Consider the following 15,636-nt stretch of genomic DNA (forward strand, 5'->3'; position numbering starts at 1 on the left):
TGTGGACTGAAAGCCTGGAGGCCCTTCTGAAAGAAGAGATATTTAATCCAGTTACAAATACTGTTAGGATCAGGAGTGAGGGAGGAAAGGAAAGACTAGGTTATGTCCTCTATGAGGATCCAAATAAAAAACTGAAAATGGCAAGTCAAACAAAACATACAACCACAAAGACAACAGACCGCACAAGACACAACCAGGGTTAACGGGTCCATAGATAGTCGTTTATAATAACACTAGTTGGATTCCCTTCTCTTTGATTTCCCACAATTTATTTTGCTAGGCTCAGAGCCAGAAACCTCCTACTTCAGCATTAGTTCTGCCTCAGGTGGCTCGAGCGGGACCATGATGTCACAGGCAGGGGCAGGACTCTGTAAATCTCACCTCCCTGTGGGAGTTTTTGGCAAGCTCTGCCCCTGGAAGTTTCTGTCCACCAAAAGAGATAAGACAAGCCATAAATAACAAGTTCTTTGTCCTTTGAAATTTACTACTGTGTTGCAAATAGTTAACTTGAAAAGACTTCTCTATTGCTTTTCTTACTAGCAATCTTGGAACCTAGCTGGCCTTTGTTTTCTCTGGGCGAAACCCTTTCACAAATTGATACCTTTAAATCTACCCCAGAATTCCAAAATTTCAAACTAATACAGTAAAATCACATGTTTAAGTGGGCTGATTCCCTCTCTGACAGAGAGCAAAAAAACCCTGGGAAAAAGGAGATCCTCAGCAGCTGCTTGGGGGTTTTTGCAGTCCACCAGAACACCCAGCCTTAAATAAATCAAATGTTTTAGCCAGACGAATCAACAGAAGTGCAGAATAAATCAAAGTAGCTTCTGCTTTTACACAGGCTCTCACACTTATATTTATAAACCAGTTAATGAACAGTTAATTATGCCAAGACAGACAAACATCCGTACTCACACTCTCTCAGTAGACTAGCCCAAATGGGAGCTGAGCAGATAATTGAAACAATGCCCAACTCCCCTAATGGACGTGGGGGCACTCCTGGCACCCACACCCTAAAACTCTCGACCAACGTCTCTGTGAGAACCTACCGGAGGAGTTAAGACTGCGTCCAGCCCCTCTTCTTGGTAACAATGTGGCTAGTCCCAAACAGCAAACAGCAAAGTGAACTCAAAATTCCCTAATCGAATTCTAATTCACCCACCTCCGGAGGCTTTTTTTCTGATGATTCCAAAAGAATGCAGAGGCATGTCAGGAGTCCCTTGTCTGGCTGTCACGACCACAGAGAAGCGTCTCTGGGGCCCTGGCACTTCATCAGGTGGCACCTCCCCTAGAGATCCTCAGGGCCTGGCATCCAGGCAAGGGAGGCCATTCATCCCAGGCGTCCGAGACTAGGTGCGGGTAGGCACCTGTTTCTTATCTCGCTGGGGCTTCCAAAGGTTGTATCATAAATCAGCAAATGAGATACCAGATGCCTTAATAAGCCAATTAATTAGGAATCGTTTATTGCGCGTGGCCCAGAGGGAGGTGTCTCTTCCAAATCTCTGAGCGCCACCTACAGGAAGTCTCCCGTATTTATACTTTTCGAGCCTCTTAGTTTGCAGATACTATAAAGGGCTCTTTGTGAGTTATTGTTCAGACAGTTGTAACCTTGAATACATAATGAGTTTGTACTTGACATAAGAATATGGGAATTGTTATCAGTATTAGTCTATTTTAGTCTATTAAATTAAATGGCTAGTTTGCAAGGTCAGACAGTTAAGTTTATCTTTTTCTATTATTTGAACTAAAAACAAAGTCATTTTACAGAATAGCAGACTGTCTTAAAGTGAAAGAGTTTATAATGGCAGCGTTTACAGGACTAGGGACTATCTAACAATAGCAGAGAGTTTCAAACAGCAGTTTTTTATACAAGATGGATGTTATGCTTCATTAGAGGGCTCAGTTTGTCATCATTTAATCTAAGGATAATTTATTTGGGAGTGAGAGTTGGTAATGCTATAATAACAATACCTTTCTTTATATAGTAACTACTAGAGGCCTGATGCACGAAAATCGTGCAAGAGTATGCCTTCCTTCCCCCCGGCTTCCGGCACCGGCTTTCCTCTGGCCACTGGCTTCCCTCTGGCCGCCAGCAGGCACCTGGGACCTGAGCTGCCCTCGCAGTTGCCACTTTGTCCAGAAGGACGTCCGGTCTAATTAGCATATTACGCTTTTATTATTATAGATACTCAAACCACTTACCATCTATTAGCCTTTCTCTGTTTAGGAAGTACTTTCAGTTTAATCCTTTATAATAATCCTGTGTGTAGGTCAGTAATTTTGTCTAAGATAATGAGATTGTATCTCAAATAGGTTGAATAACTTGCTCAGGGTTGCAGTACCGCTTAACAATTTCTACAGGAAATGAAGAATACTTTTAAAGATATTCTGAATAAACAAAAAAGGAATTGTCCATACTGTGTCTGGGTTGTAAAAAAAAAAAAAATCTAACTATTTTAAGTCTGTTCAGTTGATTAAGACCAGGATTGGAAGCCCATTTTTTTAGCATATTTTTATTGATTTTAGAGAGGAAGGGAGAGGGAGAGAGAGATAGAAACATCAATGATGAGAGAGAATCATTGATCAGCTGCCTACTGCACGCCCCCCACTGGGGATCAAGCCCGAAAACCAGGCATGTGCCCTTGACCAGAATTCAACCTGGGACCCTTCAGTCTGCAGGCTGAGGCTTTATCCATTAAAAGCCCATTCTTTAACCATAGAGTTTAAATTGATATGTCCGAATCAAGAAGATAAATAATCAGGTCAGTTTCTATTCTGCTGCTGATGTGATAAAGTTAAGGAAGGTTGGCTCTTAAAGTAGTGAAACTTGCACTGGAAGTAATTAAGCCATTAATTATTTTTTATTTTCTCTTTCTTTTAGAGATGGAAACTTTGATGACTAGTTCCACCATGCCTCCCGTTTATGCAGAGGAAGATGGCTCCAAGGAGAATAGTGATCTGGCTACAACCCGGTAAGCAGCTGCATTGGGACACTGTGCCTCTGCCTAGGCTTCAAAACAAAGCTTCTGACATAGTATAGGTGCTAAAGAGGCAGTTTATATCATAAGAATAGAAGGTAGGTTGTTGCACTTCGTAAAGAGAGAACTATTATAATCTGCATTCAGCTGTCACTTGCAGTGTTCTGGCTCCTGTGAACAGTAATATGTGGGGTCTAACAAACATCAGCAACTCACGGTTAAGAGAATTACATAGTCAGCTTTAAGGAAATATCTGTCGCAGGATTACCTCTGAAAATGAAATGCATTTTCTGTTTGAGTTGCCACAGATATCAAGACAATTTTCCCCCAGAGATCTGATTTTTTTTTTAAGATCAGATTTTTTAAAATATGGTTCTTTCTTCAAGGTGCCTAGGAGCTATAGCTGACTTCTTTTTTATTCTCCTATATCATTACTTTGCTATGTTTGCACAGATAAGTAAAGGCATATAGAAAAGGGCTAGAGAACTATGTACTTGGGCAGCAGAGTGGTGATTACAGAAGTGGCGGGGGATGGATGGAGGTGAAAGAGGGCATAGAGGGTGTTAAGCTTTAGCCAGTGACGGTCATGGAAGCGGTGAAGAAATTCACAACTAAGAGAAGAGATGCAGAGATAAAATTTATTTTACTTTCCAAGAGAGGAAAGGGCCAATGTATTGCTAGTAAATACAGGGCAGGGAACAAAGAGAGGCTTCTGCTTTTAAAGAGCAAGCAATTGCAGTTGCTAAGCGACAAGGAAGGAAGGGGGATTCTGTTGAAGGTGAGCAGATACCAGGGGGTTGTCTTGAAAAGTTAGTTTGTATGCTTTCCAGGAGACAATCCAGCAGATGTCCTAAGGAGGTGTCTTATCAGTATTTTTCCCAGTAAAACATGCTCAGAGCAAAAGTTATGAAGAGTTCAAAAGAAGCTTGTTTGAACTTTCTACTAAGTAGAGACTCCTTGGTGAGAACTATCCCTGAGATGTTAAAACAGCAGGGAGGAGGGGGGGGTCAGAATGTAGCTTGAGAGTAGGTTATCTTGTCCCAAAGTTTGAACAGAGGAGCTGTTTGAATCAAAGGAACCAACAGTCTTGGGGTTTAATTACCAGGTGCTTCTCATAAATTGTGGAAGGCCATAACAAAGAAAAAGAAAGGCCTCAGAGAATAGGGAAAGAAAGCTAGGAGATAATTAAGATGTATAATGGAGAGAACTTAATGGGTTTCAAAGGTGATGGAAAATTTTTAATTAATTTTTTTTAAAAAGGGCTACACTTGAAACCCATAAAAATCTGTTACACTTGAGTTTTTATGTTTTCTATTTACAAATTATTTGCCAAAGAAGAAATATATTCACTAATAGACTGAAGTGCTAGCTAATCCCCAAAATGAATTATTTTAATATTGGCTAGAGCTCTTTAAAATAGAGTATACTTTGTAATTCTGTTTCCTTTCTTCAAATTTATTTTCTACCTCATTAATATCTGCCTCTTACTTTACTATATTCAGTCTTGTTCTCTAAGACTTTGCTAAAGTCTGCCTATTGCTACATCCAATTCATTCAATAATAACTTTTCTGAGTGTTTACTATGTACCAGACACTGTTCTAGGTACCATAGTAAGCAGTGATCAAAACAGACATAAATCCCAGCCCCTGTAGAGCTCAAATCCTACCAGGGAAGTCAGACAAAAAAAAACAAACAGGATAAATAAGTAAAATACATACTATGTTGATAAGAAGTATAGATTAAAATAACTATAGATTAAAGATAATAACTGTGGATTAAAAGAACTGTAGATACAGTTTTAGATAAGATGGCCCAGAAAGGCTTTAATGAGAAAATGTCTTTATTAAAGGCCTGAAGGAAGGAAGGTAACTAGCCTGCAATTATTCTAGGTAGAGGGAGGAATGACTACCAAAGGTAGATATGTTTCTACCTTTTAGAAATAGCCAAGAGGCCAGTGTGGCTGGAGCAGAGTATGCGAGGGAAAGAGGAGTAATTGAGGACTACATCAGTGTTTCTCAATCTGTAATGTACATATGAATTGCCTACAGAGCTTATTAAAATGTAGGTTCTGGAGTCAGAAAGTTGAGTTAGTGTGAGAGGTTCTACATTTAATGAGCTTCCAGGTAATGGCTGTGCTACTGGTGTGAGGCCCATATTTGAGCAGCAAAGAACTAGATCTTGTAGGATCTTAGAGGTCAAAGTGAGCACTTTAACTGTTACTCTGAGTGAGATGGGAAAGCATTGGAGGATTTTGAGCAGAATGATATGATCTGACTTATTTTTTTTATAAGATCCCTATTATGTTGAGAATAAAATGAAGGGAGCAGGGGTTGAAGCAAGAGACCAGTTAGGCTCCTGAAATAATTCAAGTGAGAGATAGTGACTTAAAGAACATCACTAGTGACTTTGACAAGAGTATTTTTGGTGGAATCATGGGTCAAAAACCTCACAGGAGTGGGTTTCAGAGATAATGGGAATGGGGAATAGTGAGAAGTATAGGATTCTAGATATATTTTGAAGGTAAAGAAAACAGGATTTCCCTGAAAGACCAGATAAGCTATAAGAAGGGAGAAAAAAGCAGTCAAAGACAACTCCAAGATTTTGGCCTAAGAGAATAAAGGGATGGAATTAACTTAGATGGGTAAACTAAGCAGGTATGGGAGGGAATTTTAGGAGCTCAGTTTTGGAGATTTTGTATAAGATTATCCATGCAGAGAAGTCAAGTAGGCAGCTTGATAATCAGGTTCTGAAGTTGGAGGAGGTCTAGACTCGAAAGAAAAACTTGACAGTCATCAGGATACATATAGCTAACATTTAAAGCCATGAGACTTAATGAGATCACTGAAGATATGAGCATTGTGTACATAGAAAATGGAAAATGCCTGAGCTCTGGGATACTTCAGCATTTAGAAGTCTGGCAGAAGAGGAAGAGTCAGCAAAGACTAAGGGGGTAGCTAAAAGGATATCAGAAAAAAAACAAAAAACAGATCTGGCAGAGGGGACGGTCCTGGAAATCACATAAAAATTGAGGGGACTAGATCAATTGGTCAAATACTTCTGGAAGGTCAGGTAAGATGAGGACTGAGAAATGACATTAGATTTAAGTGTGGAGGTTATTGGTGACCTTGACAAGAGTTGTAAGCACTGTCTCCTTTTGGTTGGTTTTAGGAGAGAAAATGAAGGCAATAAGTATAAACAATTATTTCAATGAAGTCAATACTATAAACAATTCTATAAAAGGAAAAGAGAAAAATAAAGTAGGATGAAGAGAATGTGTGTGTGTGTGTGTTGTTGTTGTTGTTGTTGTTTTAAGATAAGAGTAATAATGCCACATTTGTGTACTGGTTAGGTCAATCCAGTACAGAGGAAAGAATTGGTGGTGCCAGAGAGGGCAGAATGCTGAAAACATGTCTTGGAGTAGGTAGGCTAGCCAGTGTGAGATTGTGGGAACCCTGTTCAGAGTACGCCAGATGTTCAAGGCCAATTTGAATGTGGGGGCCCTATCTAGAGTACGCCATATGTTTGAGGCCAAGGCCAATTTACCAGACACAGGTACAAAAGCAAGGATACAGCAATCTTACTACACTACACAGGCGTGCCCTTCTATAACCCAAAGATTGATGTCACTATTTGGCAAGAAGCCTCTTTTGTCTATGTTAGTATAAAGTGTGTTATTCACCAGCCAGTGAATGGCTGCTTGGTATGGCTCCTGTATTTGCTACTGTATTAGTAAGGGCTGCTACTTTGTCCGGCTATGTGGTAAGGACTGCTTTATGTGATGGCTCCTTATTAGCTATGGCTACATAGTCTACAATAAGCTCTCTTATATGCCTACGACTACTCATATCTAATACCTGGTGTCCATAAAGGTCCAGTTCCTGACAGGGAAGTCCCTATACACCCCACAGGGATCTGGGACACAAAGGAAAGAGCTGTTGGCTTTAGCTAAGAACATGGACAATTCATTCATAGAAACAAAAGAGCCCTTTTTTCTCTTTTTTGTGTTGTTGTTTTTTTTTGGTTTGTTTTTTTTTTCAGTCTTTATCCAGCTCGTTATCTCCAAAGCAATTGATATCTTTTACTACTCCCTTCTACTTCATGTCTATTTCAGTCAGGGATTCATAAGATTGTTATTCTTCCTCAAATGCAGTTCTCATGCTTTACTGAAATAAGAATGTGCAAGAGTTAGTAACTTAAAAATTGATGGCACAGTTGAAATGAGAATGACACTAAGAGAAAAGCTGCCTAAGATATTCCAAAATGATTGAAGTATTGGAAAACAAAGCTCAAGATCAAACTGTATCTCTGTTGAAAGGGTCAGAAAAGTATAAATTCTTTCATTTTTCAGAACAATGTGCATCTGCATTCATTCATTTCTAAGTCTACTGTAATCTGGTTTTTATTTCCAAAATTTCACTAAAACTACTTCATAAAATTGCCAGCAAATTTTAAGTCTTCAGATTTAACGTATACTTTCTAGCCTACCATACATAACATCTGCAACTTTTTACTTGGTTAAATAACCACTTTTTTAAAATTTATTGTGGGTTTTTTTTAATTTTTTTGTTTTGTTTTATCCTATTTTTTCATTTTTGAACTTCTTTTAGCTGTGCCATTTTCTTTCTTTTTCTTATTAATCCTTTATTGTTGAAGGTATTACATATGTCTCCTTTTTCCCCCATTGACCTCTCCCAGCATGCTCCTGCCCCCCAGCACAGGCCTTCACCCCCACTATTGTCTGTGTTGACTGGTTATGCTTATATGCATGCATACAAGTCCTTTAGTTGGTCTCTTACCACCCCTTTACCCTCCACTGCCTTCCCTCTGAGGTTTGATGGTCTGTTCGATGCTTCTATGTCTCTGGATCTATTTTTGTTCATCACTTTATGTTGTTCATTATATTCCACAAATGAATGAGTTCATGTGATAATTATCTTTCTCGAACTGGCTTATTTTGATTAGCTCTCCAGGTCCATCCATGTTCTTGCAAATGGTAAGAGTTCTTTCTTTTTCACAGCAGCATAGTATTCCATTGTGTAGATGCACCAGTTTTTTGGTGTATTTTTTAATGTTACATGCAATAAACATTAATATTTCATGAAAAACAGTTTTAAATATAATAATATTACATGTGTTGTATCGTAAATCAGTGAATGAGATACAAAATGCCTTAATGAGCCAATTAATTAGGAGTTGTTAATTGCACACGGCCCAGAGGGAAATGTCTCTTCCAAATCTCTGAGCACCCCATACAGGAAGTCTCCTGTATTTATACTTTTCGAGCCTCTTGGTTTGCAGATATTACAAAGGGCTCTGTGTGAGTTATTGTTACAGACAGTTGTAACCTTGAATACATAATGAGTTTGTACTTGGCATAAGAATATGGTAATTGTTATCAGTATTAGTCTATTTTAGTCTATTACATTGGATGGCTGGCTTGCAAGGTCAGACAGTTAAGTTTATCTTTTCTATTATTTGAACTAAAAACAAAGTCATTTAAGAGACTGTCTTAAAGTGACAGAGTTTACAATGACAGAGTTTACAGGACTAGGGACTATCTAACAATAGCAGAGAATTTCAAACAGCAGTTTTATACAAGATGGAGGTTACTATGCTTCATTCCCCAAATCATTGACTCTTGGGGGTGGTTAACATTGCTAACCTACTCAGCTTTGAGGTTTCCTTTACTAATTCCTATAAAGATAATTAATAATATGGCACATGTGGAAGTTTTATCTTTAGAGAATCCTTCTGCCTGTGCTGTCTTAAGCCACGTTGGGATCCCGTCGACCTTGACTGCTGTGGGAGTGGTCAGGATGATGGTATGTGGTCCCCTCTAGGTAGGAGTCCATCCTTGAGTGGTAAATTTCTTTACCCACACAGAGTCATCAGGACGAAAGGGATGGACCAGGTCAGAAGTTGGCACAGGCAGAGTGTCTTGGACGTGCTTTAGGATTGCTTTCCGGGTAGACTGTAAAGCCTGTAAGAACTTGAGTAAAGATTGGTTATGGATTTCAGCTTTTCTAGACTGGGTTTTCATGTAAGCTGGTGAGGTGGGTAGGTCAGGGTCTGGAAGAGTAGCTAGAATCTGTAAAGGCCCCACTGGTTTTAGGGCCGCCTCCCTAGCTGCTTCCTCTGCAGCCTAGAGCCCTCTTGCTTCTGGGGAGTCCCCTTGTCTTGCATATGTAGAGGTGGAAATACTTAGTTACCTCTGCTAGTGCTAGTTGGCGCATCATCATTGCCCTGCTCATGTCTGTCTAACTGCCTACTATATATTACCTCAAGGATCCTGGCTCTGAATTTTTTCAGGGAAAGGGGACTCCAGGATTCTTCTGTAATTACTTCCTGCTGAGGTGGGTCAGAGGTTTCTCTCAGAGCCAAGAGATCCTTGCTGTCTGTCAGAGGGACGATGAGGCCTGGGCACAGAAGGAAGTGGGCTTGTGACCTGGCGGAGACAAACTGTAACAAATAGTCTGGTGGAAGGGAAAGAAAACATTTCAATTTTTTGAACCTCTATTGAAATAGAATTTTTCTCCTCAAAATTACCTCTATGTTTATCAAAAGAGCCAAATCAAGACCAATTTATCTATTGTATTCAATTTGGCCTGGTTGTTTGCATAAACACAACAAGAATGGTAATTGACTACCTTTGCCGGAATTTCATGATTCAATCTTAGTGTACCCTGTAGGGCCGGGAAGCCAAGCCATCCAGCTGTTGTCAGACCTGCCTGCAGTATCTGCTGAGTTAGGTGAATTCCTCACCTGCAGTGGCTCTAGCTGGGGCCATGCCCTAGGCTTTAAGGCCCATCTCAGTAGCCCTTCTACTCGTCGCGGCCCAGTGTGTGTGTGGGTTCCGCAGGGACACAAAGGAGCCCTTATTGCTCCCCTTCTACTTTGACCAACTGCCAGTGAAGTTAGGGCATGGGCCTGATACTTCAGCACTTGCTATTTTCAGGGCTTCCAAGTAGGATACCAGGATTTCTCCATGGCACTCTTATTGGCTTCAAGTCTTCAGAGCTCACACAGGGATTTTTAAAATATGATACTCCAGTCAAAGTTTTTGGTCAATAAAACCACTATTGGAAACTGGTCTTATTGAATTTATGCAGAGAAATGTATTGTCATGATTTATTAAGCATTGCCAAATTTTGGAGGAATTATATAAGGAGAAAAATACAATAACCTGCTTTAAGATCTTCTGATTTTCCTTGTCAGTCTTTTTTATGGATTCTTCATAGTAATATTTTTCTAAATGTATTATAACAAAACAGTAACTGTCTTTAAATGGCAAGAAGAAATTTAAAATGTGTTTACACTCAAATAGATAGTCACCGCTGTCCCTGTAGTAGTGTTCCCCCTCCTTGACTTGTCCTTAAACTACATATGATCTCTGGGAGGGGTAACACTCCCTGTCAGAACGGATTAAGGGAGTAGCTCTTCTACATGAGCTTTATTCCTGGCTGGTACTTAACCACTCCCCTCGGTTCCATACAGACCTCCCCCAGTTTCCTAAAGTTGAGGTTTGTGCCACCCTTGACATGGGCATGGTCACACAGGCCTGCAACACAGTATACAGGCTGCCAACTGTCTCTCAATAGTGACCAAAACCTGATGGGTATTTTTCCTTGCCCATTTGGGCACCTGCCCTTTTGGCAACTGCATTCAAATCTGTAAGACAATTAAAGGTTAATGTAACATATTAACATAATGAAGTATAACATTGGCACTGTGGCCCCTTCAGGCAGTCAAATTTTCTGCTACCAAATATGACACATGGTAGGGCTATACAAACATCTCCTGGAGGTGACTAAAGTCCATTTTTACCTTCCCACACAAAGCAAAACTACCCTTGCCTCTCTGGAGTTTTGTCCATGAAGACGCAGGCATCATCTAAGTCTATTACACAGTTTTCCGCAGGCCACTGTCAGGGCTGTACATGGTGGCTGGTTCTTCTTTCTAGCCACAAACACAGTCTGTCCAATTTCCCTAAAATATATTCTGGTATCGGAGAAAGTTGTTTTGCTGTACACAGGCAGCTTAACCCCTGTACAACTGAACTTGGACCTCTGCCTAGTAAACCGCAGTCTTTAAGTTCAATATTCAGCCTCCTAACTGATGATTCCTAACCCAGCGGGGTCTCGACTAGTCCCTCATTCAGACTCCTCTCTAGGAGCTTCTGAAAGTCCTGAAGGCTCTCCGGTCCATGAAAAGTGCTTTTCCTTTAATCTCTCCTGTTATCCCTGTTTATCAGTTACAGGGCCTTGCCAAGCCTGTCTCTCATCACTGCTTGATTCCTAGTGGCGAGCCAAACACAGGTGGGGCTGCAGGGAGAGACGGTTTGCACATAGCAAAGCGCTCCTGCAGTGGTGGCTTGGGCTTCAGGCCCTTGCTTCCCACCTGTCCTCTTTCCTGGCAGAGACTGCAGCCTTGATCTAGCACAACCAGATAAGTGAGAATCCAAGGACACCAGCAGAGCGGCTTACAGCCAGTAAAATCAACTAAAAACCTAAGTGGGCTGATTCCCTCTCTGACAGAGAGCAAAAAAACCCTGGGAAAAAGGAAATCCTCAGCAGCTGCTTGGGGGTTTTTGCAGTCCACCAGAGCACCCAGCCTTAAATAAATCAAATGTTTTAGCCAGACGAATCAACAGAAGTGCAGAATAAATCAAAGTAGCTTCTGCTTTTACACAGGCTCTCACACTTATATTTATAGACCAGTTAATGAACAGTTAATTATGCCAAGACAGACAAACATCCGTACTCACACTCTCTCAGTAGACTAGCCCAAATGGGAGCTGAGCAGATAATTGAAACAATGCCCAACTCCCCTAATGGACGTGGGGGCACTCCTGGCACCCACACCCTAAAACTCTCGACCAACGTCTCTGTGAGAACCTACCGGAGGAGTTAAGACTGCGTCCAGCCCCTCTTCTTGGTAACAAAGTGGCTAGTCCCAAACAGCAAACAGCAAAGTGAACTCAAAATTCCCTAATCGGAGAACAACGCTCCCCAACTGGCGCAAGCACACGGGTTCAGAGGAGCTCTACACTCCACCACGGAAAGGTCAGATTTCGCCTGGGATAAGGTGAGGTCTCTGGTCCCGGCGGGAGAGAGGAACGCGCGTTTTGCAGGAGCTGGAGGACCAGGGAAGTCTGTGCCTAGAAAAATCCGTGGCTGTAGGGGCTGGCGTGATCTGTGATTGTGGAAAGGGGTCCTCAGAGCTGCTAAGAGAAGGGCACTCTAAAAAGCAACCCATTTTGATCTGAAGTGCAGGGACACCCTAAGAATTTCAGGCTGTCCAGACTTACGCGCAGCCCGTGCGCTCCCTTTGTGCCTGGGTTTACTCGCAGTCCTGGAGTTCGCACACTTGGGCTTTTTCCTCTTCAAATCCTTGCTTCTGATTACTAAGCCCAATACATAGGATCACCCAGTTGGGGACACCCTGGGAGACTGCAGGGGAAAGTTGTTTTTCTGGAACCTGGGGATCGGAGCGGGGAGTGACCATCAGAGAGTCAGCTCTGAGGCAGACCACGCCCACAGGCCGGTGGCAGTGCCACAGAGAAAAAAGGCTCTAACACTGCCTAGAGAGGCCATAGATAGACCCGGAAGTCAATCCAGAAACACTGCCACCCAGGGGCTGAATCACAAATTGACTCTTGCGTAATCAAAAATAAAGGAATACGAGAAATTAAGACACACCGCCTGCTTAAAATCAGGACTGGCTTACAACACCGAAGAGCAGTGGATCGCAGGGAACTGCAATACTGTCTGGACTGAGAAACAGGCGTGCCAAACAGAAAAACAGAGGAAGTGAATGACCTTCACTACTTCACATTTTATTTTTACCTTTTATTTTTTTATTTTTTTATTTTTTTTTATTTTCATTTTTTGCATCCTTTAATCAAGAAACTTTTTTTTCTTTTTTCATCACTTGATTTTACCTTTTTAATGATTACATTTTTATTTTCAATCCGTATTATTACTACTGCTATTTTATCTTTTTTTTTTTTAAAGTGTCATTTTATTTTCTCTTCATTTTATTTTGGGATTAGGGTTCTACATTCTATTTTTTATCTTTCCTTTAGCATCGTTTTACTCTATCTCAACTCTACCTTTAGGCCATCACTCTCTTCCTAACCTCCCCCTTTTCAGTGTCCTGTTTGTCTTACCCTTTTACTGCTTTAGATTTTCCCTATTCTTTCTGTTTACCCCTTGTTAAAATTTCACCCTACTTACATATCTAATCTCTAATCCCCTGCTCCAAGTCCACATACACCTCTCCCTTCGCTGTCTGAGCTATCCATAAACTTGTCCTTCTCTCTGTCCTTTTGTTGTTGTTTGCTTGAATGTAGATTATATCCAATTTTTATGCTGTTTTTGTGAGATTGTTTTGCTTATTCTTCTTTTGTTTATTTTTTTGTTTGTTTTGTGCTTCAGCTTTCCCTTGCCTCAATCCATATTAGTTGGTGTTGTAGTTTGTATTAATCCCCAGGCACTTGTTGCTGGCATTTGCCGGGATTAGTGATTGTTCTATTGGAGTTTTATCCCCAATATATATAGTCTGTTCCCCTTTCTCTCTTAGTCACTTTCTTGTCTCTCTTACTTTTTTTTTTCTCTTTACTTTCCCTTTTCCCAATTTCATTTTCACACTCCTTTTTTCTTTTTTTCTTTCTTTCTTTCTTTTTTCCTCTTCTTCTTTCTCTCCTATCACCTAATTTGCCTTTCTCTGGTGGTCACCTTTATTGGAGGTTATTAATATCGTGAATACATTTCTGTTCAGTGCCTTGTGAGTTGTACCTGGTAGTGCTGTATTTTGTGCCTTTAAATCAACCCAGGAGAGAGAGAACTACATAACCAGACACCCAGAGAAGAGAGACCATGGGGAGACAAAGAAGCAGCCCGCATATGAAAGAAAAGCAGGCATCACCAGAAAAGGAAGTAAACGAAATGGAGGCAAGCAACCTTCCAGAAAAAGTATTCAGAGAAATGGTCATAAGGTGGCTGAAAAGAATGGAAGACAAATTCGACAATATGAGCAAGAACCAAGAGGAAATGAAGAAGAACCAAGAAGAAATGAAAAATGACATCGCTGCTGTAAAGAACTCAATAGAAAGCATCAAGAGTAGACTAGAAGAAGCAGAGGACCGCATCAGTGAGCTAGAAGACAAGATGGAAAAAAATACCCAAGAAAAGCAACTTCTAGAAAAAAAAATTAAAAGGCAGGAGGAGAGTCTAAGGGAACTTTGGGACAACACGAAACAAAACAACATCCGCATAATAGGGGTTCCAGAAGGAAAGGAAGCTGAGCAAGGAATAGAAAACCTCTTTGAAGAAATAATGACAGAAAATTTCCCAGATATAGGGAAGAAAAAACCCACACAAATCCAAGAAGCTCACAGAGTCCCAAGCAAAATGAACCCCAAAAGACCGACGCCAAGGCACATTATAATTAAATTGGCAAACACCAACGACAAAGTAAGAATCTTAAAAGCAGCAAGAGAGAGACAGAAAGTTACATACAAAGGAACCCCCATCAGACTAGCAACTGATTTCTCAACAGAAACTCATCAGGCCAGAAGGGAATGGAATGAAATATACAAAGTCATGCAAAGGAAGGGGCTGAATCCAAGAATACTGTACCCAGCAAGGCTGTCAATCAAAATTGAAGGTGAAATCAGGAGCTTCACAGACAAAAAAGGACTAAGGGAATTTATTACCACAAAACCAGCAATGCAAGAAATGCTAAAGGGTCTACTGTAAAAAAAAAAAGAAAGAAAGAAAGAAACAGGAAGCGAAGAAGTAACACAGGGGTAAAGAATAGGAATGGCGACAAATAAGTACCTATCAATAATAACTTTAAATGTAAATGGATTAAATGCCCCAATCAAAAGACATAGGGTAACAGATTGGATAAGAAAACACGACCCATATATCTGCTGTCTACAAGAAACCCACCTCAGAAAAAAAGACGCACACAGACTGAGGGTGAAGGGATGGAAAAAGGTTTTCCAGGCAAATGGAACTGAAAAAAAAGCTGGGGTAGCAATACTTATTTCTGACAAATTAGATCTCAAACTGAAGGACATAACAAGAGATAAGGAAGGCCATTTCATAATACTAAAGGGAGCAATCCAACAAGAAGAAATAACTCTGGTAAACATATATGCACCCAATACAGGAGCACCCAAATACATAAAAAAACTCCTGGAGGATATTAAGGGAGACATTGACAGCAATACAATCATAGTAGGAGACTTTAATACCCCACTATCACCATTGGACAAATCCTCTAAACAAAACATCAGCAAAGAAACATCAATCATAAATGACTCACTAGACCAGATGGAATTAATTGACATCTTCAGAACATTTCACCCCAAAGCCACAGAATATACATTCTTCTCAAGTGCACATGGGTCATTTTCAAAGATAGACCATATGTTGGGACATAGGCAAAGTCTCTTCAAATTCAAGAAGATAGAAATCATATCAAGCATCTTCTCAGACCACAGTGGCATAAAACTGGAAATCAACTACAATAAAAACAACCCAAAGAAATCAAACACATGGAGACTAAACAGCATGCTATTAAACCATGACTGGGTTACCAGAGAGATCAAAGAAGAAATAAAAAACATCATGACAACAAATGACAATG

The 15,636-nt window shown here is 40.5% G+C and overlaps 1 protein-coding gene across 1 annotated transcript in view; it reads left to right on the forward strand.

Moving 5' to 3' along the window:
- The window catches only part of HMG20A (high mobility group 20A), a 154,064-nt gene that overhangs the window by 65,995 nt on the left and 72,433 nt on the right, over positions 1 to 15,636 (forward strand). The window contains exon 2 of the mRNA XM_080667406.1: positions 2,882 to 2,972. Coding sequence (XP_080523532.1) covers positions 2,884 to 2,972 — 89 coding nt within the window. The 5' untranslated portion in view covers positions 2,882 to 2,883. The remainder of the gene's footprint in view (positions 1 to 2,881; positions 2,973 to 15,636) is intronic.

Source organism: Plecotus auritus (genome assembly GCF_963455305.1).
Source record: "Plecotus auritus genome assembly, chromosome: 1".
Classification (NCBI taxonomy): domain Eukaryota; kingdom Metazoa; phylum Chordata; class Mammalia; order Chiroptera; family Vespertilionidae; genus Plecotus; species Plecotus auritus.